Raw genomic sequence first — 25561 nt, forward strand, 5'->3', positions numbered from 1 at the left:
ATTGGAATTTGGGGGGGGGGAGCAGTGTGGCTTATATTCGGGCCAATACGGTACATTGGGTCCAATTCATGTTTCTAGTTGAAGTCTCTGCCATTTCCGCCGTGAATCTGCAACACAACTGCTTCCCCCTGCTCTATCTTTACACCATGTACTTAAATGGAACTTAGGAACCTAGGAAGCCGCCTTATACTGAGTCAAAGCATTGGTCCATCTTGCTCAGTACAGTGGTACCTCGGGTTACATACGCTTCAGGTTACAGACTCCGCCAACCCAGAAATAGTACCTTGGGTTAAGAACTTTGCTTCAGGATGAGAACACAAATCGTGCTCTGGCGGCGCGGCAGCAGCAGGAGGCCCCATTAGCTTAAGTGGTGCTTCAGGTTAAGAACATTTTCAGGTTAAGAACGGACCTCCGGAACGAATTACCGTATTTTTCGCCCTATAGGACGCACTTTTTCCCCTCCAAAAATGAAAGGGAAATCTGGGTGCGTCCTATGGGGCGAATGCAGGCTTTCGCTGTAGCCTGGAGAGCGAGAGGGGTCCGTGCGCACCGACCCCGCTCACTCTCCAGGCTTCAGGAAGCTATCCCAAGTCTTGCAAGCCCGGCGGGATGTCCCGCGGGCTCGCAAGGCTTGCGGGCAGCAGCCTGCACCCACAAGCTCGGGGGATAGGGGGATGGCGGAGCGCCGCCACCCCGCTATTCCCTGACCTGAACTGGAGGCTGGGGGGGGGAGAAGCAAGCCTGCTTCTCCCCCCCGCCAGCCCCACAAGCTCTTGGGGATAGGGGGATGGCGGAGCGCCGCCACCCTGCTATTCCCTGACCTGATCGGGAGGCTGGGGGCGGGGAGAAGCAAGCCTGCTTCTCCCCCCCCCGCCAGCCCCACAAGCTCGGGGGATAGGGGGATGGCGGAGCGCCGCCACCCCACTATTCCCCGACCTGATCGGGAGGCTGGGGGGGGGGAGAAGCAAGCCTGCTTCTCCCCCCGCCAGCCCCACAAGCTCGCGGGATAGTGGGGAAGCTGTCCCTGAAGGCAGAAGAGGGAGACGAAGTGCTCCGTCTCCCTCTTCTAGCTTGGGGATGGCTGCGCAAACCTGGGGGGGAAATAAATTTTTTTCCCTTGATTTCCCCCCCAAAAAAACTAGGTGCGTCCTATAGGGCAAAAAATACGGTAAGTACATAACCTCAGGTACCACTGTATTGTCTGCAGCGGGTGGCAGAGGCCACCCAGGGCTTCAGGCAGGAGTGTCTCCCAGGCCTACCTGGAGAAGCCAGGGGTTGAATGTGCTCCCCTTTAGATGAGCTACAGCCCTTCCCCCCCAAAAAACAGAGGTTCCCAGAAGCACGTGAGCAGGTGAGGAGGTTATTTTATCCCAGAGCTCAATGGCCGTAGGAAAGGTGCTTTGGAACTTCTGCCGTTTACCTTCTCCTCCCTATTTTTTTCAGAACGCTGAAGAGAAAATTGTGGCAGCTGGGTTCCCCCCAAAGAGCGACATTTCCAGCCAAGCAACTGTGGTTTTAAGACATGCTTCTGAAAACCATGTGCGGCAGTGAGATGGTTTTCTTATCCTCCACTATCAATACCCACCCCATGTAAAAAGTACTTGTGAACTCTAACACCTTCCCCCGCCCCCTTCCTACATTTGGTGCTTGAATGCAGAACTGCAAATAGCAGACAAGCACTTTGTGTCTGTCAGTCCTGGCCCACAAGTGGTTAGAGTGCTGCACCAGGATGTGGAAGATACAGGTTCAAATCCTCACTCAGCCATGAAGCTCGCTCGGTGACCTTGGGCCACTCACTCACTCTCAGCCTAGCCAACCTCACAAGGCTGTTGTGAGGATAAAATGGGGAGGAGATGAACGATGCATGCCACATTGAGCTCCTTCACTACCCGAAGGAGTCTCAAATCAGCTAACATTCTCCTTTCCCTTCCTCCCCCACAACAAACACTCTGTGAGGTGAGCGAGGCTGAGAGACTTCAAAGAAGTGTGACTAGCCCAAGGTCACCCAGCAGCTGCATGTGGAGGAGCAGGGAAGCGAACCCGGTTCACCAGATTACGAGTCTACAGCTCTTAACCACTACACCACACCGGCATGCAATGAAACAAGGAAGGAAGGAATAGGTATGCAATGAAACAATGATAATAAGAGACTTGTGAGCTTTTAACACGCACTGCATTTTGATCCTTGCTTCAAAGCCGTGTGAGTGTGGTTGATAAGATAATCTCATTTCTGCTCTTCTGTCTAAAAACATGGTTTTGAACCTTAAATGTAAGCTCAGATGGACCAGAGAGAGCAGTAGAAGGGGCAGCTCAGGAAACAAGAAGAATTACCGACGAAAGAAGAATGGCAGATGAAATTAATGGACTATGCAGAATTAGATAAGATGATAGGAAGGATTCAAAACCTGCGGGACCAGAGATTCTCAGAAGACTGGAATAAATATGTGAACTATTTGAAAAGCAACTGTAATCAGCAGAATACGCTAGCAGGACTGCAAGAAGTTTTGTAAGGAGGACTATATGAAATATTGCAAGGAAGATTATGAAGAGAGTTATTAGTTAAAGATTATTAAAGGTAATAGAGAAATTAAGAAATGTAAATCAAGTGAAAAAGATTGAAAAATCTTCAGATGTGGTTGATGGAAGTCTAAAAACTGTATATGATATGAAATTATGTTAAATGATTGTTGGAAATGATATGTTTAAAAAATTAATAAATATATATAAAAAGAAAAGGGGCAGCTGAAATGGCTTGAGGGTTCTCGGCACATGTCCTTGCATTGACATGAGCACAACCTGCTGGACGTACCGAGTAGTTGCTCCTGACAAACCCTGCCGGTTCTGCGGGGAGGTTGTCGAGGTGTTTGAGGTTGGCAAAGGGTTTGGCTGCCCCCCACGACTCCAGGTAGCGAGTCATCCGCGCTGGGGCCCTCATCTTGTAGCCCTCACCTGGCGCAGGTGAGAGGGTGCCGCTGGAGGTCTCTTCTTCAGCCTAAAGACAACAGGAACCAGAAGAGCAAGTGGAAGTCCTGAGTGCCAAACCCCAGCCAGCGGCATCCATATATCGAGGACTACATACAATGACACAATCGCACTGAGGGCCAACACATTGCACTGCCTGAGGTGGAGGGACCCACAACTGTATTTAGACACTGGTCTAGAGCCTGCGCAGCCACTCCCAGTTCAGGTGTTATGGAGAAATCGAACTGTGTGTCAGCAGCACACCGGCAACACTTTGCTCCATATCCCTTAATGACAGCTCCTAACGGCTTCACATCGATGCTACATAGCATGGGGGACAAAAGTGTGCCCTGAGATCGGTCCCCCTTGGCGGATCACCACGCTGCCCCCGTGCTTAGATCGCCCCGGCATCCCCCATGCACAGTTCGCCACAGCACCCCGTAGGTGGCTCGCCACTCCCCCACCGCTCTGGGTGCCAGAGCAGCTAGCTACACCCCTGCCAATAGGGTTGCCATATTTCAAAAGTGCTGAGCTTTTTTGGGGGGGAGGGCAAAGTTGCTGAGCTTTTTCTGCAAAATCTCCAAAATAATTGAAGTTTTTGAGCTTTTATGGTAAAGGAAATTTACCATAAAATCAACACTTCCAATATGGGTGGCCAGACATTTTTACTGATTTTCACACATTCCACCCGAACGCTATTTCCGATGGCCAAACCAAGATATGTCCAGGAAATCCTGGATGTATGGCAGCCCTAGAACATTTGTCTCACAAAGCCGATCCAGGAGGATACCGAGGCCAGTGTTATCAAAAGCTGTGGGGAGATCCAGGAAAAGAAGCAAGAATGTCCTTATCCTAGTAGAGATCATTGATAACGGCGACCAAGGCTGGGTGGGTTCCAAAACCAGGTTTGAAATCAGATTAATATGGGTTTACACCAGCCTTTCTCAACCATGGGTCCCACCTTGTTGGACTACAACTCCCATCATCCCTGCCCACTGATTCTGCTAGTTAGGGATGATGGGAGTTGTATTCCAACAATATTTGGGGACCTGAGGTTGGGAAAGGTTTGTCTAGATAGTAAGTTTCACCAAAGTATACCTGCAGCTGCTCCACCACAACCATCTCAATCCCCTTTCCAAGAAGTGATGGAAACTGGCTGATAACTATCTATCACAGACTAGGAAGTCCAGGTGAAGCTTTTTTCCTTTTTTCCCTCTCCCCTAAAAAGTGGATGCACCACCTCCAGTTTCAAAGCAGATCTCCTCACCCTGGGGTCAACGACCAGGAAGGTTTTGATTTTGTTCTCCCTCAGGTAAGAGTCTCGTGGCCAGAAACAAACTTCCTCCACAGCGTAGTCACCACCCAGGTGCAGCAACGTGGCCTCCGTGATATGAACCCTCCTGAAAGCGAAAAGAGATGGGAATGTAGATGGATACAGAAGAGGGCAGCCAAGGACACAGAGGTACAGTTCCCCCCTTTTAGGACATTTCCTGGCATGCACCAAAAGAGGTCACCCCAGATGGCAGATGGAGTCCTATCTATGTACAGTGGTGCCTCGCAAGACGAAAATAATCCGTTCCGCGAGTCTCTTCGTCTAGCGGTTTTTTCGTCTTGCGAAGCAACCCTATTAGCGGCTTAGCGCTATTAGCGGTTTAGCAGATTAGCGGCTATTAAAGGCTTAGCGGCTTAGCGACTAAAAGGCTATTAGCGGCTTAGTGGCTTAGAAAAAGGGGGGGAAGCGGAAAAAAATCGGAACACTCGCAAGACGTTTTCGTCTTGCGAAGCAAGCCCATAGGGAAATTCGTCTTGCGAAGCAGCTCAAAAACGGAAAACCCTTTCGTCTAGCGGGTTTTCCGTCTTGCGAGGCATTCGTCTTGCGGGGCACCACTGTATACAGTGGTACCTCAGGTTAAGTACTTAATTCGTTCTGGAAGTCTGTTCTTAACCTGAAACTGTTCTTAACCTGAAGCAACACTTTAACTAATGAGGCCTCCCGCTGCTGCCGTGCCGCCACCACACAATTTCTGTTCTCATCCTGAAGCAAAGTTCTTAACCCGAGGTACTATTTCTGGGTTAGCGGAGTCTGTAACCTGAAGCATATGTAACCCGAGGTACCACCGTACAACAGAATGGACAGACAGAGGACACTTGTTCATTATACAATAACTCAAGGGCACTCTGTCCCACAAATAACAACACAGTAAAAAATGTGTATCATCAGTTACAGTGGAACCTCGGGTTACGTACCGTCCTCCTTACGAATGCTTTGGGTTATGAGCTCCGCTAACCCGGAAGTAGGTGTTCTGGGTAGCAAACTTTGCCCCAGGATATGAGAGGATGTCGGGTGCCGGCGGCGTGGCAGCAGCAGGAGGCCCCATTAATGAAAGCGCGCCTCACGTTAAGAATGGTTTCGGGTTAAGAACGGACCTCCAGAACAGATTAAGTTCATAAACGGAGGTACCCCTGTATTTGTTGGGTTGTTGCTGAGATTCCTTGCTAGGCCATTAGGGGGCAGCATCCAATCTTGCATACGCAAGAACCAAATGCTTTGCTGGACGAAAGTGGAGCATTCCCTCTCACCATGTCGCTTCCCTCACCCTGGCACACCTCCTGCTTCCATGTGATTCGCTAGCGTCACATCATCGGACCAGACGTCATACTGCCACTTCTGGAGCCCAATCACCCCACACAGGACGTTCCCCGAATGGACTCCAACTCTCATGTTGATGTCCACTCCAGTGGCATCACGCAGCTTCCTATTTGTGAGAGGACAAACAGGACAAAATAAGTTTGTTTAAAATGCCTGATCCAAATTAGTAACGAATTAAATGGAAGCGATTAAAAGTGTGTGGGGGGGGGACACCTCCGTACAGTATTTCAGAAATTAAAATAGCAAGTCAGACATCACCTTGCTGACAAAGGTCCATATGGTTAAAGCTATGGTATTCCCAGTAGTGATGTATAGAAGTGAGAGCTGGACCATAAAGAAGGCTGATCACCGAAGAATTCATGCTTTTGAATTATGATGCTGGAGGAGATTCTTGAGAGTCCCATGGACTGCAAGAAGATCAAACCTATCCATTCATAAAGAAATCAGTCCTGAGTGCTCACTGGAAGGACAGATCATGAAGCTGAGGCTCCAATACTTTGGCCACCTCATGAGAAGAGAAGACTCCCTAGAAAAGTCCCTGGTGTTGGGAAAGATTTGAGGGCACAAGGAGAAGGGGACGACAGAGGACGAGATGGTTGGACAGTGTTCTCAAAGCTACCAGCATGAGTTTGACCAAACTGCGGGAGGCAGTGGAAGACAGGAGTGCCTGGCGTGCTCTGGTCCATGGGGTCATGAAGAGTCGGACATGACTAAACAACTAAACAACAACACAAAAGGTAAAAGGTGAAGGACCCCTGGACAGTGAAGTCCAGTCAAAGGTGACTATGGGGTTGCGGTGCTCATCTCACTTTCAGGCTGAGGCAGCTGGTGTTTGTCCACAGACAGCTTTCCGGGTTACGGATCAGCATTACTAAACCGCTTCTGGCGCAACAGAACACCATGACAGAAACCAGAGCGTACGGAAATGCCATATACCTTCCTGTCACAGCAGTACCTATTTATCTACTTGCACTGGTGTGCTTTCAAACTTGGTTGGCAGGAGCTGGGGCAGAGCAACGGGAGCTCACTCTGTTGTGGGGATTCGAACTACTGACCTTCCAATTGCCAAGCCCAAGAGGCTCACCCACATCCCTGTCAAGTCAGTAACATTCTACTAGCCTGTTTTAAAAGAGGTCAGGGAGTGATTAAATATCAGTTGGTAGAACATGAGACTCTTAATCTCGGGGTTCTGAGTTTGAGCCCCACCTTGGGCAGAGAGGGCTGGACTAGAAGACCCTTGGGCTCCCTTTCAGTTCTACAATTCTATGATTCTATGTTGCTGGACTACATCTTTCATAAACCCTGCCTGTTGACTATGCTGGCTGGGGCTGATGGGAGTTGGAGTCCAACAAGATCTGAGATGAGTAAGTGGGCATCAGGTTGAAGAAGTCTTATCCAGAGCTACGGTTCTCAAAGTGGGTGGTATTGTCTCCACCCCGGAGGTGGGATTACCTAGGGGGCACTAAGAGGCAAGGGATGGCAGTGGGGCACTGGAGGTGGGTCCCTCCCAGTGCTTTGATCTCTTATTCATGATTGGCCAGGCTAGAGCTAGAGCAAAACACCTTCCTCTGTTCATATGCAACGTTTTATGGCTCTTGTTGCTTCCAGAGCTCTTTCCTTTGGTCACATTCATATGTACAATTCTAAATTGTTCAAAGGTAGCCATTAGTCATGGCTGGTATCACTGTATTGAGTTCACTGATTTTGTTGAATTAATTAAACTAAATAGTTTTGAATAAACGTGCAATTCATTGTTACTGTTTTGAATTTTATTGTGTTACTATCTTCCTTAGTAGGCCATGCAAAGCACTATTCTAAATAATATATTTTTGTAGGGTAGGGGAGCACCAGGGATGAGTTTATGGCCTGAAAAACTTGGGGACCACTAATCTAGAGATTGCAGGCTCATACTGGGAGAGAGAGTCCCTGAAGTAACCTGGGCCCAGGACATTTGGGACTTTAAAGGTGAATTATCTGTGGAATTTATTTATTTATTTATTTATTTATTTATTTATTTATTTATTTGCTTATTTATATATACATACCCCGCCCATCTGGCTGAGTTTCTGCATCCAATCTGGGCGGCTCCCAATCAAATGTTTAAAACAATACAGCATTAAATATTAAAAACTTCTTTAAACATATATAACTTACAATATAGCTTACCAATATGTTAGGTAAAGGTAAAGGGACCCCTGACCATTAGGTCTAGCCGTGACCGACTCTGGGGTTGCGGCTCTCATCTCGCTTTATTGGCCAAGGGAGCCGGTGTACAGCTTCTGGGTCATGTGGCCAACATGACAAAGCTACTCCTGGCGAATGAGAGCAGCGCACGGAAACGCTGTTTACCTTCCCACCACAGCAGTACCTATTTATCTACTTGCACTCTGACATGCTTTCGAACTGCTAGGTGGGCAGGGACCGAGCAAAGGGAGCTCACCCCGTCACGGGGGTTCGAACCGCCAACCTTCTGATCGTCAAGTCCTAGGCTCTGTGGTTTAACCCACAGTGCCACCCGCGTCCCACCAATATGTTATATAACATTAAAGGATGGAGTTGTAGATCTTGAATGGCACATGTACCAAACCAGAGCACCCCAATGTTGCTGCTGCTCAGACCTCATTCATGACTTGGGATCCTTCCCCCAATTTTTCCTCCCCCACCCTCTCATTTCACCTGCCAACTGCCTCCCCCACTCCACTCACTTGATGGCCTGGCACATGTCAAGGCCCATCTTGACGCAGTTCCGGGCATGGTTGGGCAGCGACACAGGCAGCCCAGAGACGCAGTAGTAGCAGTCGCCCAAGATCTTGATTCTCATGCACTCGTTATCCTGAGAGGGAACAGGGTTGAGGATGAAGTTTGCCACCTGAGACAACATCTCGGTTTCCTTGGCAACGTACACATCATGACTCACTGGCTTAGGGCTGCTCAGCCAGGGTACCATTTCTGCACAGAGGGGTAGAATGTTTCTATGGCCACCACAGCACAATTTCCCCAAATTTCCCTGAAGAAAGGCACTGATTGTTAATCCGCTCTGGGAATTGTAGCTCTGGGAGGGGAATAGGAAGCAGGGGGTCTTCTAAGAAATCCCAGCACCCTTAACAACTGCACCACCCAGGATTTGGGGGAGGGGGCTGGCATAAATCCTGGAAAAGGGGGTTTAGGCTGCATCCTAAGCCTGTTCACCTGGGTCATGTAACCTGGGAACCTGGTATAAGTTAAGCCTGCAAAAAGGGTGTTCTAACTCTGTTTAAAGGCTTGTTTTCTCTCTGCAAAGCTTAGTCCAGCTCAGCCAGCAGATCGGCTCCAGATTGGCGTTTGGATATAGGACACTCTTTTGCCAGTTTAACTTAATTTTACACCAGCTTCTTGTGTACAAGATTTCCCTGCATGTCACTGGACTCCACCTCACATCAGCCAATGACCAGGGGTGATGGGAGTTGTATTCCTACAACATCAGGTTCCCTGACTCCAATCTAAAGAGAGCAACCTTTTTTAAGGCACGGGAAGGGTATTTATGGAGGGAAGATATTCTCTTACTCACCTTGGCAATCTGGTCAAACTTGCCAAAGAGTTCGTTGAGCATGAGGACTAGCTCCTTTGGGGAGCATTCGCTGGCCAAGAGCGTGAACCCAACAATGTCGGCGTATAGGATGCTGCGAGAGGGCAAGGCAGAGAGAAACAAAAGATGTTCGGTGGAACCATGCGATGGAGTGGGATTCACCCAACCACCTCCCAATTGTTCAGCCCTAATCCACATACATCAGGTTGGGCAATCTTGTAGATGACAGATGGCATCAAAAGCAAGTACCTGATGTTTTCGTGGCGCTTGACGTAGAGGTTGTGGAAATTATTGGTGCCCTCGTGATGGTGCTGGGCCTGGCCTCCATCCCGGAGCCTCTCGATGATCTCGGCCTTCATTTCCAAGGCAATGTAGGCAGGAAGGATGGAGAGAAGCAGATGCTCCTAGGAGGATCAGCACAGCAAGGTGGTGGTAGGAGGAATTAGGAACAACCAAGTCAGTTTATAAAAAGGTAAAGGTAAAGGGACCCCTGAACATTAGGTCCAGTCATGGCTGACTCTGGGGTTGCAGCACTCATCTCACTTTATTGGCCGAGGGAGCCGGCGTACAGCTTCCAGGTCATGCGGCCAGCATGACTAAGCCGCTTCTGGCGAACCAGAGCAGCGCACGGAAACGCTGTTTACCTTCCTACTGGAGCGGTACCTATTTATCTACTTGTACTTTTGATGTGCTTTCAAACTGCTAGGTTGGCAGGAGCAGGGACCGAGCAACGGGAGCTCACCCTGTCGTGGGGATTCGAACCGCCAACCTTCTGATAGGCAAGTCTTGGGCTCTGTGGTTTAACCCACAGTGCCACCCACCTCCCTAAGTCAGTTTAGGGACTTCCAATACTGAACTGAATGAATGCTATGCTACCTTCAGCATTAATTGGTTTGTTGCTGAACTCTTTTTACAAGTGTCAGAACCTGGGAGTTCCCCGTGCAATGAGTTCGAAGGGGCCTTTCTTTGTCTATGATTAGAGAGGAAAATAGCTCCTCTGTGCATGGGCAGAAGAACGTCCAACCTTTACTGGTAACCTCCAGGAAGGTTTAAGCTCTGACATCTCTCTTGTGTGTAACTCAAAGGCCTGACGGAATGGATGCAAGCCAGAAGGGCCTGATCCAGGACATAGGATGATAGGAAGCTACTCTACCATGTCAGATGGTCGGTCCATCCTGCTCAATATTATCTACAATGTTCCCCAACTTGGTGCCTTCCAGGTGTTTTGGACTACGATCCCATCAGCCCCAGCCAGCACAGCCTATGTTCAGGGATGATGGGATTTGTAGTCAAGCAGTATCTGGAGGGCCACAGGTTGGGAGAGACTCGTCTTCACGGACTGGCAGCTGCTGCCCAAGGCTTTGGGCTGGAATCCTTTGCCTGCCCTACCTGGAATGGAACCTTCTGTGCGCAAAGCCATTCTCTGTACTCACCTGGTGCCTCTTCTCAGACTCCAGCTTGACTCGGGATTGGATGAGGTTGAAGGTCTCGTGGAAGGTCTCCCCCAAGGCCACCTCCATCAAGTGCTTATGGTAGGCACCCACCAGGTTCCCGCAGACAAAGATGACGAGATTGGCCAGGAGCTGGAGGCAGGTACAAAAAGAGAAGATGTAAGACGAAGAAAGACTGGGAGGCGATCGTGACACAGTGCAGTGGTGGAAAGAGAAGCCAGTGCGGTGTACTTTTTTGCGTATCAGACGAGGGGCTCATCCAACTTCCTCTTGTGCCATGTTTCTAGGCCCAGATCTGGGCTTTAAAGCTCTGTGTTTATTTTATTTGGTCCCCAAGCTGTCCCTGGGAAAATCCACATTTCATTGTTTAATCACAGTCAGGTTTTCAGCAGTAAAATGTGTGTTTTCCCAGTGAAAGCACAGGGACCAAAAAACAAAACAAAACCCTGTTTAGACATGGAAATCATGGCACAAAAGGAAGTCTGGATGAGACATAGGAGTGTGGGAGACCAAGGTTAAAATCCCCATTCAGCCACAAAACTCCCTTGGTGACCTCGGGCCAGTACTGAATCTCAGCCTAGAATCATAGAATCATAGAGTTGGAAGAGACCACAAGGGCCATCGAGTCCGACCCCCTGCCAAGCAGGAAACACCATCAGAGCACTCCTGACATATGGTTGCTTAAAGACCTCCAAAGAAGGAGACTCCACCACACTCCTTGGAAGCAATTTCCACAGGCCTAGCCTGCCTTCCATGGTTGTTGTGGAGTTTAAGGGGAGAACCATGTCTACAACCTAGAGCTCCTTGGACAGAATGTGGGATACAAATGTAATAATACCTCAGGGTAGAAATTCTGCAAGGCCCGTTATCAGTAAGGCCAGCGTCACCATGCAAGAGTGCAGCCTGACCACAGATCTGGTTTAAGAGCAGCCCAACGCTGATTGTTAGAGTGAAAAGCAACTCCAGACAAAGTGCAAGGAAGGCACTGAATGTACAGCAAAAAGCTTGGGTTGAATAAGCGATTTCAAAGACTGTGATTGGATGAAGAGGTGGTGAGATGCCAGGGTGGCAGAAGCTGGTTGGCTAGAGGATGAAGCAGCTAAGATGATGTACAGCTAAGATGATGTACAGCTAAGAGGATGAAGCAGCTAGGATGATGTGTGCTAATGGAAATGCTCTCACAAACTCCATTGGACTCCGGTAATGCGTTACTGAATGAGGTCAGACTCATGCTGAATTTGCTGTGAGCGTCCCTCAAAGTGAATTTCCCCACACACAACAGGATTTCCCAGGAATATCCCATCGGCCCACCTTGTGATGCGAAGCACGGATGGGGTGACAGGGCCCCACTTACCTGCAGCGCTAGCTCCGACCGTGAGCCGCGCCCCAGAGAGAGGTAGACGCTCAGGACGACGATGTGGGAGAGGGAGGAGACCAAGCCGGCAGCCACAGCATCTTTCATGCCAACGGGCAACATGGTGTAGACGGTGAAGATGATGAAGAGGAAGAAGGAGACCTTTGGGAGAAAAGAATGCGGCGTCAGTTCTCCATGTGACAGGAGGGAAATTAGGAATGTGTAAATTCCACTAGTCGGCGAAAGAAAATTGGGGGTCAGGGAATAATAATAATAATAATAATAATAATAATAATAATAATTTTATTTATACCCCGCCCTCCCCAGCCAAGACCGGGATCAGGGTGGCTAACACCAAATATAAAACAAGTTGATTGAAATACAACTTAAAAACAAGGTTAAAATACAACCTCATTTCAGCAGAAACTCAAAAACTTTTGGGGGGATGAAAACATCAAGTCTTTACCAAGGCTAACTATCCAGACTGGTCCTATGTGGGCCAGAATCTGCTAAAATGGTTTCTGCCACATTCATGCTGACTTTGGAACAAGCATCCCTCAGACCCATTGTAAAGAACTTGCCTACTCCCAGTTTTTCCACACATAATATCCATCTGTTTCTTCCATATCAGTCACCAATCTACAAGTAGGGCTGCAAATGGAGGCAGGGCTGTCTTAAGCATATGTGGCACCGGGGTGCAAAGATCCACCCGGCGCCCCTCCCCCCCAGTTGCCCAGTCCCAGGTGCACAATTCCTGTCTAGATGTTCTTTGAACATGGCCCCTGCCTCTACATATGGCCATGTGAAGAACCCTTTCTTGCAACCTTACATGACTTTGTGCTTCCAGTAGATAACTAACTGATTTTCTTTGTTTCAACTGTGCTATGACACTATTTTTATATACATTATTGGCAGAGTTGTGCTATTAGTTGACTGTATGTCTATAAGTATCTCCAGGCTTTGATATACACGTTGCACTTTAATTTGCTGAACTAAGTAAAATTGTCCTCTATATTTGCAAGCCGGTTTGGTGTTTTGGTTTTCTTGTAATACCTGAATATAAGCCGCGCCCTTAAAATTTCACAGGCACTCACACCCGTTCCGTTTTACCGTATGCCTGTTTCAGCAGTGATATGGTAAAAGCCAATTTTTGTAAGGTCGCGAATTTAAGCCACACTTTAACCTTTCACGGTCAGAATCTGGGGGGAAAGTGAGGCTTATATTCAGGCCAGTACGGTATAACGGCATGCTCCCGGCTCTACACAGATGTCAATCAGAAGAGGGCTACCAATGCAGAAGGGGGGGATAGGTTCAAAGAGCACTACGCTGAGGCCCCCTCAAGCCTACACTCAGGTATCTGAAGGCTCCTCCTATTCGTCATTTTAATTTTCAGGATGCAGCCTGGGCCCCTCACCTGATCCCAGGCACTGACCACCCCTCCGGTGAAGACAAAGACATAGCCCATGGTCATCAGGCAGGTCCAGATGATGGCGGAAAAAATCCGGGTGCATTGCTGGAAGAAGCTCTCTATGCACACGAGGATCAGGATGAGGCTGAAGATTGCCAGGGCAACGAATAATGTAATCAGGAAGCCCAGGTTGGAGGAGAAATCCTGGAGAGAAAAGGGGAATTAAACGAACAATTCTGTTTGTGCTGGTTTGCAGCATTGGCTTGAGTTATACCACTAGGGGGGCACTGCGCTCAATAGTAGAGCAAATGCTTTGAACGCAAAAAAAGAGAAAAATCTCAAATTTAGGCCAGCATCCCCTGTCAGAGAGTCAGAACACCAGGATGGGAAACATCAGTGCTAGAGACTCTGAATGAAGCACAGAATTCCCGGGCAGATGCAGGAGTGCTCAGGCGCAGTATAATGCAGCTCTGTATGTTCAATGCAGCAGCAAACAGAGCAGTGCAGCTGGCGGTTTGGACTTTGTGCTACGGCTCAATGGAGGCTAAGGAAACGGTGCCCATCACCACAGTCTGCCATCCCACAGCTGCCTGTACTTTCAAACAGTCCAGAGTTTGGCGGCACCTGTCAGCTTCCTCCTCTTAATCTCAAGGTCAGTGGTGTGCACAGTGCCTGATTTACATACAAGCTAAACAGGCTATAGCTTAGGCCCCCACTCTCTTGCCCCCCCCCAAAAAAATATATACTTCTTCTTAATCATAGCTGTCAACTTTTCCCTTTTCTTGCGAGGAATCCTATTTGGAATAAGGGAATTTCCCTTAAAAAAGGGAAAACATTGACAGCTATGTTCTTACTTGTATTTCAGTTCAACAATTACTTTGATAAAATACATATTTTGTTATGTGCAATGGCCTTAGATACCTGTTAGGTCCATAAATTACCATATAGCATATATTCAACATAAAAAACAGTGGCAATTTGTTGTTGACAGCTGGACATATAAGAGGGCCCCATTACCTTCAGTAGCTTAGGGCCTCATCAAACCAAAATCTGGCCCTGGGTGTGCGGTTTGTGGACTAAGGGGACTAGGCTAGTCCCCTGAAGGGCCAGGAGCCCTTCTTCCACCTTCCCAAATCTGGCCCGACTTTAGGAAGGAGGCAGCAGGGCTCCAGCATCCTGTCAGAGGACTGGCACAATCCTCCCCAAAGCCCAGGAAGCTTTCAGAAGAAAGTTACAGGACATGCGCTGATGGGAAACGAGGCCCCCAAATGCATTGCACATTTAACGCAGCATCGTGGCTTCTCTTCAAAGAATCCTGGGAGCAGTATATTAAGAGTGCTGAGAGCCGTAGTGCAACAAAAGTGGAACTGGAAACAACAACAATCCCGATCTTTCGTGATATGAGAAGTTAGAGCATGGATAGGCCCGGGGGCCAGATCCAGCCCAATTGCCTTCTCAATCCGGCCCGCAGACAGTCCGGGTATCAGCATGTTTTTACATGAGTAGAATGTGTCCTTTTATTTCAAATGCATCTCTGGGTTATTTGTGGGGCATAGGAATTCATTCATTTATTTTCAAATATAGTCTGGCCCCACCACAAGGCCTGAGGGACAGTGGACCGGCCCCCTGCTGAAAAAGTTTGCTGACCCCTGAGTTAGAGGATTGCAGCAGGAAGTCATGGGGGCATGCACCAATTGGAAACAAAGCAGTTTGTCTGCCTCAAAACTTTTGCAGGCACTAATGGTACTGAAAGCAGCATGGCAGCATGGTGTATGAAGAGCTAAACAAAACTTTGTTAAGAAAACAGAAGCTTTTTTTATTGGGGATATTAGACACAGATATAGCCAGAAAAAAACAAGAGAATATTCCTGTACGCTACAGGGGCTGCGAGAAAATTGGAAAAAAGAAACCATAACTGGCAAAAATTGGAAAAAAGAAACCATAGGAACAAAAAAAGTGTGGCAGGATAAATTATTTGACTACAGTAGTACCTTGGGTTATGTTATCTTTGGGTAACGTAATTTTAGTTACAAACGTGGCAAACCCGGAAGTGTATACTTCCAGGTTTCACCCTGTGCACATAAGAGCTCTATCAAGGCACACACGAGCACAGAAGTGGCGCCTCCGGATACGGACTTTTCAGGGTAAGTACGGACCCCCGGGATGAATTATGTTCATATCTGGAGGGTCCACTGTATATTGAATTGGCTAGATTGACAGGAGCCATTAGGTGTCAGCCCAAGCAAAAATTTTTAAAAAATATGGGGAAAATATAGAGAATACCTGAAAAAGCAGTGTCCTCAAATTAATACTTTGATTTGTTTCAACTAACTTCTGCAAAATAAATTATAGTATAAAAGCTAAAAATAGAAAGAAAAAGGGGTAATAATAAACTAAGGAGACAGTTTACCAAAAACGAAAAGAGAACCGTGTTTAGGATGAAGGAAGTCAACTGGAAGAAAAGAAGAATTGAAATATGATATATATATTCTGTTGATTATTTGACCTGTGTAAGTTTGCACATGTTATTATGTTTTATTTGTATTTCAGTTTTTGTTTTTGATTGTGCATTTTTATCAGTGTGTGTGTGTATATGTGTTGTAAAATAAACTTAATAATAATAAAAAAATGAAAGCAGCCTGGCATATATCCTTCCTGGAACCATCATGACTACGAATCATGGAAAATAAAGAGGATGTCTGGAGGGACCCAAAAAAGATCTTGCAAGCCTGAAGTCTGCCCACCAAGATCTACTCCGCTTTTTCTATTGCCTGCTGCCAGATCCTTTGAAGTGGAGGTGCCAGGGACTGAACTGAGGACTTTCTGCTGTTGAGCTATGGTCCCTCCACCAAACTCAACTATTCTCCCAACCACCTCATCTAAGGATGGAGAACCTGCGTAGTCCTCTGGATGTTCTTGGGCTCCAAAAACCCATCAGCATGGATGATGGGAGTTGAAACAACATCTGGAAGGCCACGAGCTCTCCCACCCATAACCAAGTTCTTTGTGCTGGTCCAGGGGGGAGGTTACCATGGGGCAAGGTCCAGGACCTGAGCTGAGGGTCGGCAGACAGTCCTCCTCGGGCAAAGCGGGGTCCACAGCGAGAAGCCGGGCAAGGACAGGAACTCTGAGGGAACAGGACTGGATGCTGGCCGAAACAGCTCTTCAATGGCGTGGCTCCCGCAACCTGGGACCGGGCTGACTGGCCTTTATCTTCTCTGAGGCCAGGGGCAGCCCCAGCCCCCAGGAGACCCACCTCTCCTGGCCTTAAGGCGAGCACTCCTCCTGGGAGAAACCAGTTCCCTTCGCCTCTCTGCCCTGAGCCTCTGCAGTTCAGGAGAGGCTGAAGGGTTACTGGACCCAGGGGGAGACTCACCTGTAGGCACTGAGTCCTCAACCACCTCTGGAGCCAGAGTGGATTCACCTGGTGCCTGCTCCTGAGGATCTGGCACAGGTGCAGGCGCTTCAGAATCAAGGCCCTCCCCCAGTTCAGCCAGCCCTGGAGGCGGGGACTCCTGTGCAGGCTGGGATTCCTCCGGTTCAGCCTCTGAATCGGATTCCCAGGCCATCACATTCTTAGAACCTAAGAACAGGACTCCTGGATCAGGCTAGTCCAGAATAGTCTCACCATGGACAACAGCGGGAAACCCAAAAGAAGGACCTGAATTCAACAACACTCTCCCCTTTCTGTGGTTTCCAGCAACTGGTATTCAGAAACACAATACATCTGAAAAAGGACATGCAACAAAATGATCAGAGCCAAGAGCTGTTGATATCTAAATCTTCTGTGAACTTGTCTAATCCATCCCATTGGTGGTCTTTTATGGGAGCAAATTTCTTCTGTGCTGACTCCCATAGACACCCCATCTCTCTATCTCTCTCTCCTTGCAAACATGCTTACCCGACCACTGGCAAAGGATGTCACAATGAGAGCCACGCAGATACCCAACACAATGAAGAGGAGCAAGAGGATGAGGGGGTACTGTTGGCTCAAGCTGTAATAGGTTTGATAGTAGAGGTCCTCCCGTGGGGTGTCGCTGCTGGTTGACTGCGGGCGACGATGGCAGGGCATGGCTTTCCTGCTCCCACAAACTCCCGCCTTGGAGGGGAGGAGATCTCACTCCTCCCAAGGAAAGTAAGGGGAAGTCAATCAGCACCTCTTGTTGCAGCTGTCGAGGGTACCCATTTGTACTTCAAGGATGCAAAGCCCCATTGTTGAAAAAATAGGTGTATTAATCCAGACAGGGGACATGGGGAAATCCAACTGAGCTGGGAGCATGAAACCTGGGGTGGATGATCTCAATGTGGAACGATGTTCTCAGCTAAGTCAGGTGAAGCGGGCATCGTCAGTGCAGAGAGTCTGAAACACGAGGCCCTGGGGAAAGAAATTAAAAGTAGGTAACAAATGGTCCTTATTCACACTTATAGCCTAATATGGAATACTTCAATAGTATTGCTCGTGTTCTGTTAGCCCAAAAATGGAAAATGAACAGACTAAAGAAGAATGGCAACTTAAGGAGATGGGATATACGCAGCTTGCAGACCTAACATGTAGAATAAGAGAACAAGAAGAAGATTGTAAAATGTTTATTGAATATAGGAAAATGGTGTATATTTGAAAAAGTGGGCAGCGTTAAGATAAATTCAACAGCGTAAATCAGTTTTGATGGATGTTATAATGGAATACAGAAGGGTTTAGTTTATATAAAATATGCAGGGATTTATGTTGTGCAAAATGAACCATGGAAAGAGAGGAAGGGAAGTCATTGATACCTTAAGGCTGTTTAAGTGAATATTCTAAAATGTGAAATATAAATTTAGTACTGAAAATGCCAGAGAATTGTTATCTTGGTTATTCCTCCTTAGTAATAATGGGTACAAAGGCTCCACCTTGTTGGAGGTCTTCAGGCAGAAGCTGAAGGGACATCTGTAGGGGGCGCTCTAGCTCTGAACTTCATATGGTTGGAGTGGTTGGAGTAAATGACTTACAAGGTCTCCTCCAACTCTATCATTCCACAATCTGTTTCTTTAGCTACATCCAATGCATAAGTATTCGTGAAAAGACAAATGTTGTCATAGAATCATAGAACGGTCAAGTTGGAAGGGACCACGAGGGTCATCTAGTCCAACCCCCTGCAATGCAGGGTTTATTTTTTTAACCCAATGTTTAACTCAAACCCACCACCCTGAGATGAAGAGTCTTATGCTCTACCAACGGAGTTATCAGTATTCTTCAGCCTTAGGACCACATATGTCATTGGGCTACAGCTCTCATTACACCTGACCATCAGCTAAATTGGCTGGGGATTATGAGAACTGTAGTCTGGCAACATCTGGGGACCCAAAGTTGGTGCCTTTGGCTTTTGTTTTTATTATCATCATCATCATCATCATCATCATCATCATCATCATCTGCCAAGTCCGTATGGTGCTGTGGTGAGTGTCGGTCTAGGACATGGAAGACCAAGGTTCCAATCTCCACTCAGCCATGTAGCTCATTAGATGACATTGGGTCTCTCTCAGCCTGAATTGTCACACTGGGTTGCTGTGAGGATAAAAATGGGAGTCATCTCCACGCCACGATTCTCAGGTTTGTAGCTCTGTGAGGAATAGACGACAGTTCCCAGGAATCTTTGGGGAAATCTGTGTGATTCAAATGTTCTTTAAACATACGGTGTGGATATGACTGAGAAGCACCTTGAGCTTTGAGAGGTGGGATATAAATGTAATTGCCATCATCATCACTACCACAACCATTATTATTAATTATTGTAAGGACTGTTTTGAACACAAGGATGTGATAATTGTTGCCTCGAAAGGAAAGGAAAGGAGAAACAAACAAAGAAAGAACCTCTCATCATCTAAACTATGAGCTCCGGCAAGTGATATATTAATAATATGCAAAACAGCCATGCTGGAATTCGTGTGAATTCACATCCTCAGTGAATGAGTGCAAAGATGGTCAGATAGAAAGCATGGATTAAAAAGTCAGAAAAAGTTGTTTGGAGATAAAACAAAGTGTGGAGGGGAAGAGAAGAGAAGAGAAGAGAAGAGAAGAGAAGAGAAGAGAAGAGAAGAGAAGAGAAGAGAAGAGAAGAGAAGAGAAGAAGATAGATGGCTGACTAAAAGACATGAGGCTGGCTACTAGAAATTTTATGTATTCTTCCCCTCAAAAACATGAACTACCATATTTTTATCTCACCTTCCTCTAATGAGCTCTATCATTTTTTGCTTCACAACAACTCTCTGAGGTAGATTATGGTGAAATCCTAACCATGCCTACTCAGAAGCAAGTCCTGCTAAATTCAGTGGGGCTTACTCCCATGAAAGTGGAGCTAGGAGTGGAGAGAGCTTTATTGGCTGGGCTGGAATTTGAATTCAGAGCTACCTCTGCCAAAACCAAACTTGACTATCTGTTCACGTAGCCCATGTGAGATAGATGAGGCAGATCTAAGTTCTAGGGATACAAAATGATAACCGATTCAGGTGGATGGATGTTCAAGGATGATAACAAAAAGTGAAATACATCTCTCTCTCCCCTCTCCCTCCATTACACACAGAAATAAATATTATAGATAGAGATAGATGATAGATGATAGATAGATAGATAGATAGATAGATAGATAGATAGATAGATAGATAGATATCTTGCCCACTTGGGAAATCAATCAGCTTTGATATAAACTGTCAAAGTGCCACAACAAATTAAGCATCCGTCAACCTCTGCTGTGCTCCTTTGTAGAGTATAAATGCAAACACTTCCCACACACTCTCGTTGGTGAGTGCATATATTTCTGAACAGTTCCCTCTAAGAAAGTGCTATTTCACAAAATCCAGGACTCACCCATGCCACAAATATTCACCTCCCTCATTTTGTGCAGGTGAAAAAATAACCAAGAACGATGGATTGCTGTTCCCATGCCTAGTTGGCCATCCCCTCTTGCCTCTCCACCGATCATCACGTTTTTTTAAAAGGCAAGATGCAAAAACCCATTCCGTCTTCCATCTCTCCCCTGCGCAGCCTTCCCTGCCTTGGACACACAACAGGCAGCTGCCACCTCACAAAGTACCCAAACGCCGAGGAAGCGGGCGCTTCTTACCTGCTCCAACAACCACCGGCAGCTCCATCACCGGAGCAGGCAGCCTGAAATCTCTCCCGTTACTCACCATGCTCCGACTTCTCTCACGCAGCTGCAGGAAGTCAGTCTGCCTGCCTCCCCACAGCCCAGCCAGCTCAACTTGAGATTAAAAACTCCCCGGCAAGATTAACACTTTCATCCCCAAGGGGCAGGGGGTGGAATTCAATGGCCAGGGGAGGCACAGTCCTCCTGGGCTGCTTTCAGGTGGCCTGTTCTATTCAGCACTCATCCAGATTTGCCTGCGCAAAGTTTGCAGAGAGGCTGGACACCAGCAGCTATGCACTGAATATGTTTGCTTCAAATATGTTTGCAGGGAGGTTCAAAGATGAAGCATCAAGGACTGGCTACCCGGCACTTTCCTGTGCGTTTCCCCCTTGCTTTCCTTATCTGTGAAAAGTCTGATTGTGCTTCCTGAGTGTCGCAATCTGCGGGTGGGTGGGAGTCAATCACATAGCGACAAATCCAGGTTGTGCAATTAAAGCTGGCTGCAACAAACCGGCTTTCTTAAAAGACTGGACTTCTTGCAATAAGGAAAGAAAGGAGAAAATGCACCGGCAAGTGTGGGATAGCACTTGCTTGATGCAACATCATCTAAGCTCCCCGCAAAAAAAAAAAAAAGACTGAATGTTTGTTAAAATAGCTGACATCATCTGATCTCCTAGCAAACAAATCAGGTTGAATGCTCAATAAACAGGTCAGCTGGAAGTGACCCACCTTTGGGGGGAAGTAGGGTTTGTGGCACAAGTGTGTGAAATCCTTTTTAGTGGCACAACTTGGATTTGCTCTTATGCAATGGAATCCCACCTCAAAATGGCAACACCTTGGGAGCCCTTTGAGATTCACTATGGCCCATGCAGGACCTTGATCCAAAGGAGCTCAGTTTTCTTGCCTTTGCCGCTGTCAAATGGAGGCTTTTTTCATCTGGGGCCCCAAGGTTGAAGAACACTGCATTGAACAAGAGCACTTGATTTTGTTTTAATTTTCCATCTTTGGACCTCATAAAACCCACAGCAGTAAACTGTCACAAGCCCTAGCCTTTTACTTTCTAAATGTTCCCTTCAAATTCTTAAAACATAGCAGGGGTCCCCCCCCCAATGCCTACTTTACACGTTCATCCAACTCTTTACTGGAGACTTATAACAACACTTACTCCTCGCTCCTGAAGACATACACGTTTAGACCAGCATACCTTTAAAATGAACTTATGGTTTTATCGTTTAAACTGCATTCCTTCGCCCCCTGTTTTAATGGGAAGAGCCATATTTAACTAAATAGTTCCACAAACCGATGCAACAAGTTCTGCTAGACTAGAGCAATTCTCCTTCCCTGCAATTGTCTCTGTGGGGTGGGAGAAACACACACACACACACACACACACACACACACACACACACACACACACACCACCCCAGAGCAGCACCTGTAGAGGAGAGATTTTTCCATCAGGCCAGCCGAAATTATTACGCTGACATTCTTCTCAGCACTAATTTATATTCTGCCTTATTTTTGTTTTGTTGTTTTATTGCATATTTTAATTGAGGGTGCTTTAATTTTGAACAAAATCCAAGGCGGATCCTCATGACTCTCTTCCCACTTGGTGAACCAGCTTCACCCTCTTATAAGTATCTCTTGTGCTGTTCTGACCCCAGATTCATCATTCAGGCTCCATGTGTAGGCGTTATTAACGAAGCAGGCTTATTAAACAGGGTTTATCACAATTCCCTGGCAGCAGGGTTTGGCCTAGGCTGGTGCGAGGGAATCTCAGGCCAAAATGCCAAAATGGCACCCCGCCAAAGAAAAAGGAGTGAGGGGAGATCTACATCAGGAGCACGTGGGGCGGGTGGAGATCACAATCAGCATCTGCTGCCCTGGTGGATCTTGCCGCCTGAGGCAGTCACCACCTCACCTTGCCTCATGAGTGGGCTGGCCCTGACTGTGGCCATTCAGATCTTTCTCTCTCTGGCCCTCGAGATTTTTGCTAGGCCATTCTCCTTTTCCAGGATACCCCCCCCCCCTCTCCAGGCTACATTAGTCCTGCTCCACACCCTCCTTGAACATTTGGGTGTGGCTGAAATGTGTCCTTGAACTGTGTTAACACCTCCCGCTTTTCTGGAGGACAGCTGGAGAGCTGTGAGGTCTGAGTGCAGAGACCTCTGACTTTTGCATGTCTGGAATGCAGCTTCCTATACACACCTATTGCTCCACACACTTTTGCTTCTGGCTCCACCCACCAGTGGCATACGGCCTCTGGAAGATTCTGCATGAGGGAACATGGTTCTCAGGCTGAGAAGGATTCTCCACCTCTGCCCTAGACCAAGGGAAAGAAAGGAGCAGGGACTGATGCCCGCGAGCTACATTCACCGTGCCTGAAATAGAATGCAGGTTTGACTCACATCCCAAGGGCTTGGAGCAAACAAACGTCTGTTAGAGCTTTCTGCATTGTCCCACATCAAAGACCAAGCAATTCCGACAAAACACTTAAAAGGGAGGCTGTATTGTCCGTAACCGCCATGTAACTCATGACGCAATTGTCACACAGTGTCTCAGCTGTTCTTTTCCAATTCAGTCCTTCAAAGAAATCAAGTGTTTGAATTGCACCCATTTACCCAACAGAAGCTTAGTCACAGAATCGTCTGCGGAATTCCCATTGTTTACTCTCAGCTCAGAATTCTAGTCCTCTTCATCATTTCGGAGCCCCCTTTGGGAGCCGAGACGTCAAAAGCATCTGTTTCCTCCGCCTGCCTTGGTTCTTTGCGACAAAGGAAAAACCAATACTGGATAGCAGAGCCCATTTTAGCTGCTGAAACAGGTTTTGTAGTGTATGTGTGTGCTTGCGACGATCCCACCAGGAAGCTGGTGAGGAGGAAGGGGGCCAGAAGAAAGGGAAAGTAGGCTAGAAACAGGAAAGCAAAATAATAATAATAAACCTTTGCATGAACCAGGCTGCTTATGAGACCAGAGGGAACCGGCAGCTTCCTGACGGCTTTAGAGCCACTAATGAGCTGTCCAGCTAATGTCATTTCACGCTTGTCATCCTGTCCCTCGCAGTCGCAAGACAGTTTCGTCCCATTTAGATGGCCCATCAATTTCCCCAAACACAGGCCCCTCTCCATACACAACCAAGAAACAGTTGTTTCACAGAAGAACCTTTAAGCTTCAAGGAATACTGCCACCTCTTTCCTTCCGCAGGACTCCAATGTCCATAGCTAGGGAAATCTAGCACAGAGTCCCTTGGCAAGTGGCTATCCAACCTCAGCTTAACAAAGGAGAGTCTACCACTTTCAAGGCAGACTGTTCCACCCTCAAACAGCTGGCACCATTAGGAAGCTCTTGCCCGTGTTAGATAATAATAATAATAATAATAATAATAATAATAATAATAATAATAATAATAATAATAATAATAATTTATTATTTATACCCCGCCCATCTGGCTGAGTTCCCCCAGCCACTCTGGGAGCCTGTCTTTCTTCTCTTCTGCTGTTTTCTAACACGGTTTACCGTGGCTCGTGTTATTTTTAATATTGTCTCCAGCCAGGCTTTCATATTCGATCATTTGTCTCTCTGTTCTTTCATTGCTTTCTAAAACTTCAGGTATAGCCATGATGGTCTTACAAAAGTATTGGTGTAGGTTTGCAAGGTCAGTCTGGATCATGAGTAGGCAAACTAAGGCCCGGGGGCCAGATCCGGCCCAATCGCCTTCTGAATCCGGCCCACGGACAGTCCAGGAATCAGTATGTTTTTACATGAGTAGAATGTGTGCTTTTGTTTAAAATGCATCTCTGGGTTATTTGTGGGGCATAGGAATTTGTTCATTCCCCCCCCCAAAAAAAAAATATAGTCCGGCCCCCCACAAGGTCTGAGGGACAGTGGACCGGCCCCCTGCTGAAAAAGTTTGCTGACCCCTGGTCCAGATGATGTCCTGAATCCCTTCTTGGGGCCCTGTTTCTGTGAGGGCAGAAGGCATGAGAGCAAGGTCACCCAACCAGTGCTTGTCACTAGGCAATAGGTTGTGGCTGGCTAGTTAAGCGCCATAAGTTAGCACAGAGGTCTGCAAGCTAAGGCCCATAAGCATCCTGGAACCAACCCACAGCCATTCCATGGATCAGCATGGGAATTCCGTGTTTTTTTCCGCGACACCTTTTTTCTCTCACATTGGGGACCAACTTCTGGGTTGGAAGAGCACTGGAAATAGTGTATGTGCACGCGCACGGGTGCTCCTCACCCATACACTATTTCCAGCGCACTTCCGGGACAGAGGAGCGCCCGTGCGCATGCGCACACTCTATTTCCGGCACTCTTACAACCCGAAGGTGTGCCAGAAATACCGTATTTTTTGCTCTATAAGACGCACCAGACCACAAGACGCACATAGTTTTTGGAGGAGGAAAACAAGAAAAAAATATTCTGAATCTCAGAAGCCAGAACAGCAAGAGGGATCGCTGCGCAGTGAAAGCAGCAATCCCTCTTGCTGTTCTGGCTTCTGGGATAGCTGCGCAGCCTGCATTCCCTCCATAAGACACACACAAATTTCCCCTTACTTTTTAGGAGGGAAAAAGTGAGTCTTATAGAGCAAAAAATACGGTAGCTTGGGCACACACGCTCCGGCCCACCGAGAGGTCAGCCAGGGAGTGGACAAGACCGGCCTCAAAAAATGTTGCCGACTCCATAACCAAAGGAGTTTCTCTGTGTCATAGAACAAGTGGGTGGGCCTTCTCCCACGCTGCCCAACCTCATGTGACGGGTAGATAGAAGAAAAATAGGCAGTGCGTGTGGAGAACTGAGCTTAAAGCATGCTAGAAGCTGGAGACACAGAGACATCATTGATCTGTGCTGCAACTAAAGCTGCAGCTATTGGGGAAGCAAGACCTTTCGAGGTGTTGATGCTGTGAGCCCCTCCATCTTATGCTCTGGTTCTATGTACGTATATCCTAAAGACCTCACAATATCTGCTGACCTTCATTCCAAGGAAACTGAACCTGGGTGAGCACCTGGAAGCCATGGAGTCTCTCATTCCTCAGAGATTGGGGAGG

The 25561-nt window shown here is 47.4% G+C and overlaps 1 protein-coding gene across 4 annotated transcripts in view; it reads right to left on the reverse strand.

Annotated features, from left to right (window-relative positions):
- ADCY4 (adenylate cyclase 4) overlaps positions 1 to 25561 on the reverse strand; it is a 70437-nt gene that overhangs the window by 30517 nt on the left and 14359 nt on the right. For 2 of the 4 annotated variants that reach the window (XM_083471114.1, XM_083471112.1), the window contains exons 1-11: positions 20490 to 20934; positions 17291 to 17764; positions 13396 to 13593; positions 11982 to 12143; positions 10610 to 10759; positions 9426 to 9580; positions 9159 to 9270; positions 8317 to 8444; positions 5559 to 5717; positions 4229 to 4361; positions 2810 to 2992 (exon numbers count right to left, since the gene is read on the reverse strand). In XM_083471114.1, the coding sequence (XP_083327240.1) occupies positions 2810 to 2992; positions 4229 to 4361; positions 5559 to 5717; positions 8317 to 8444; positions 9159 to 9270; positions 9426 to 9580; positions 10610 to 10759; positions 11982 to 12143; positions 13396 to 13593; positions 17291 to 17461 (1551 nt within the window). In that variant the 5' untranslated portion in view covers positions 17462 to 17764; positions 20490 to 20934. Of the gene's footprint in view, positions 1 to 2809; positions 2993 to 4228; positions 4362 to 5558; positions 5718 to 8316; positions 8445 to 9158; positions 9271 to 9425; positions 9581 to 10609; positions 10760 to 11981; positions 12144 to 13395; positions 13594 to 17290; positions 17765 to 20489; positions 20935 to 25561 lie in introns of those variants that run through there. The other 2 variants (XM_083471115.1, XM_083471113.1) reach the window with 1 other exon arrangement.

The sequence above is a fragment of the Podarcis liolepis genome, assembly GCF_965112155.1.
Source record: "Podarcis liolepis genome assembly, chromosome: 13".
NCBI classification, from domain to species: domain Eukaryota; kingdom Metazoa; phylum Chordata; class Lepidosauria; order Squamata; family Lacertidae; genus Podarcis; species Podarcis liolepis.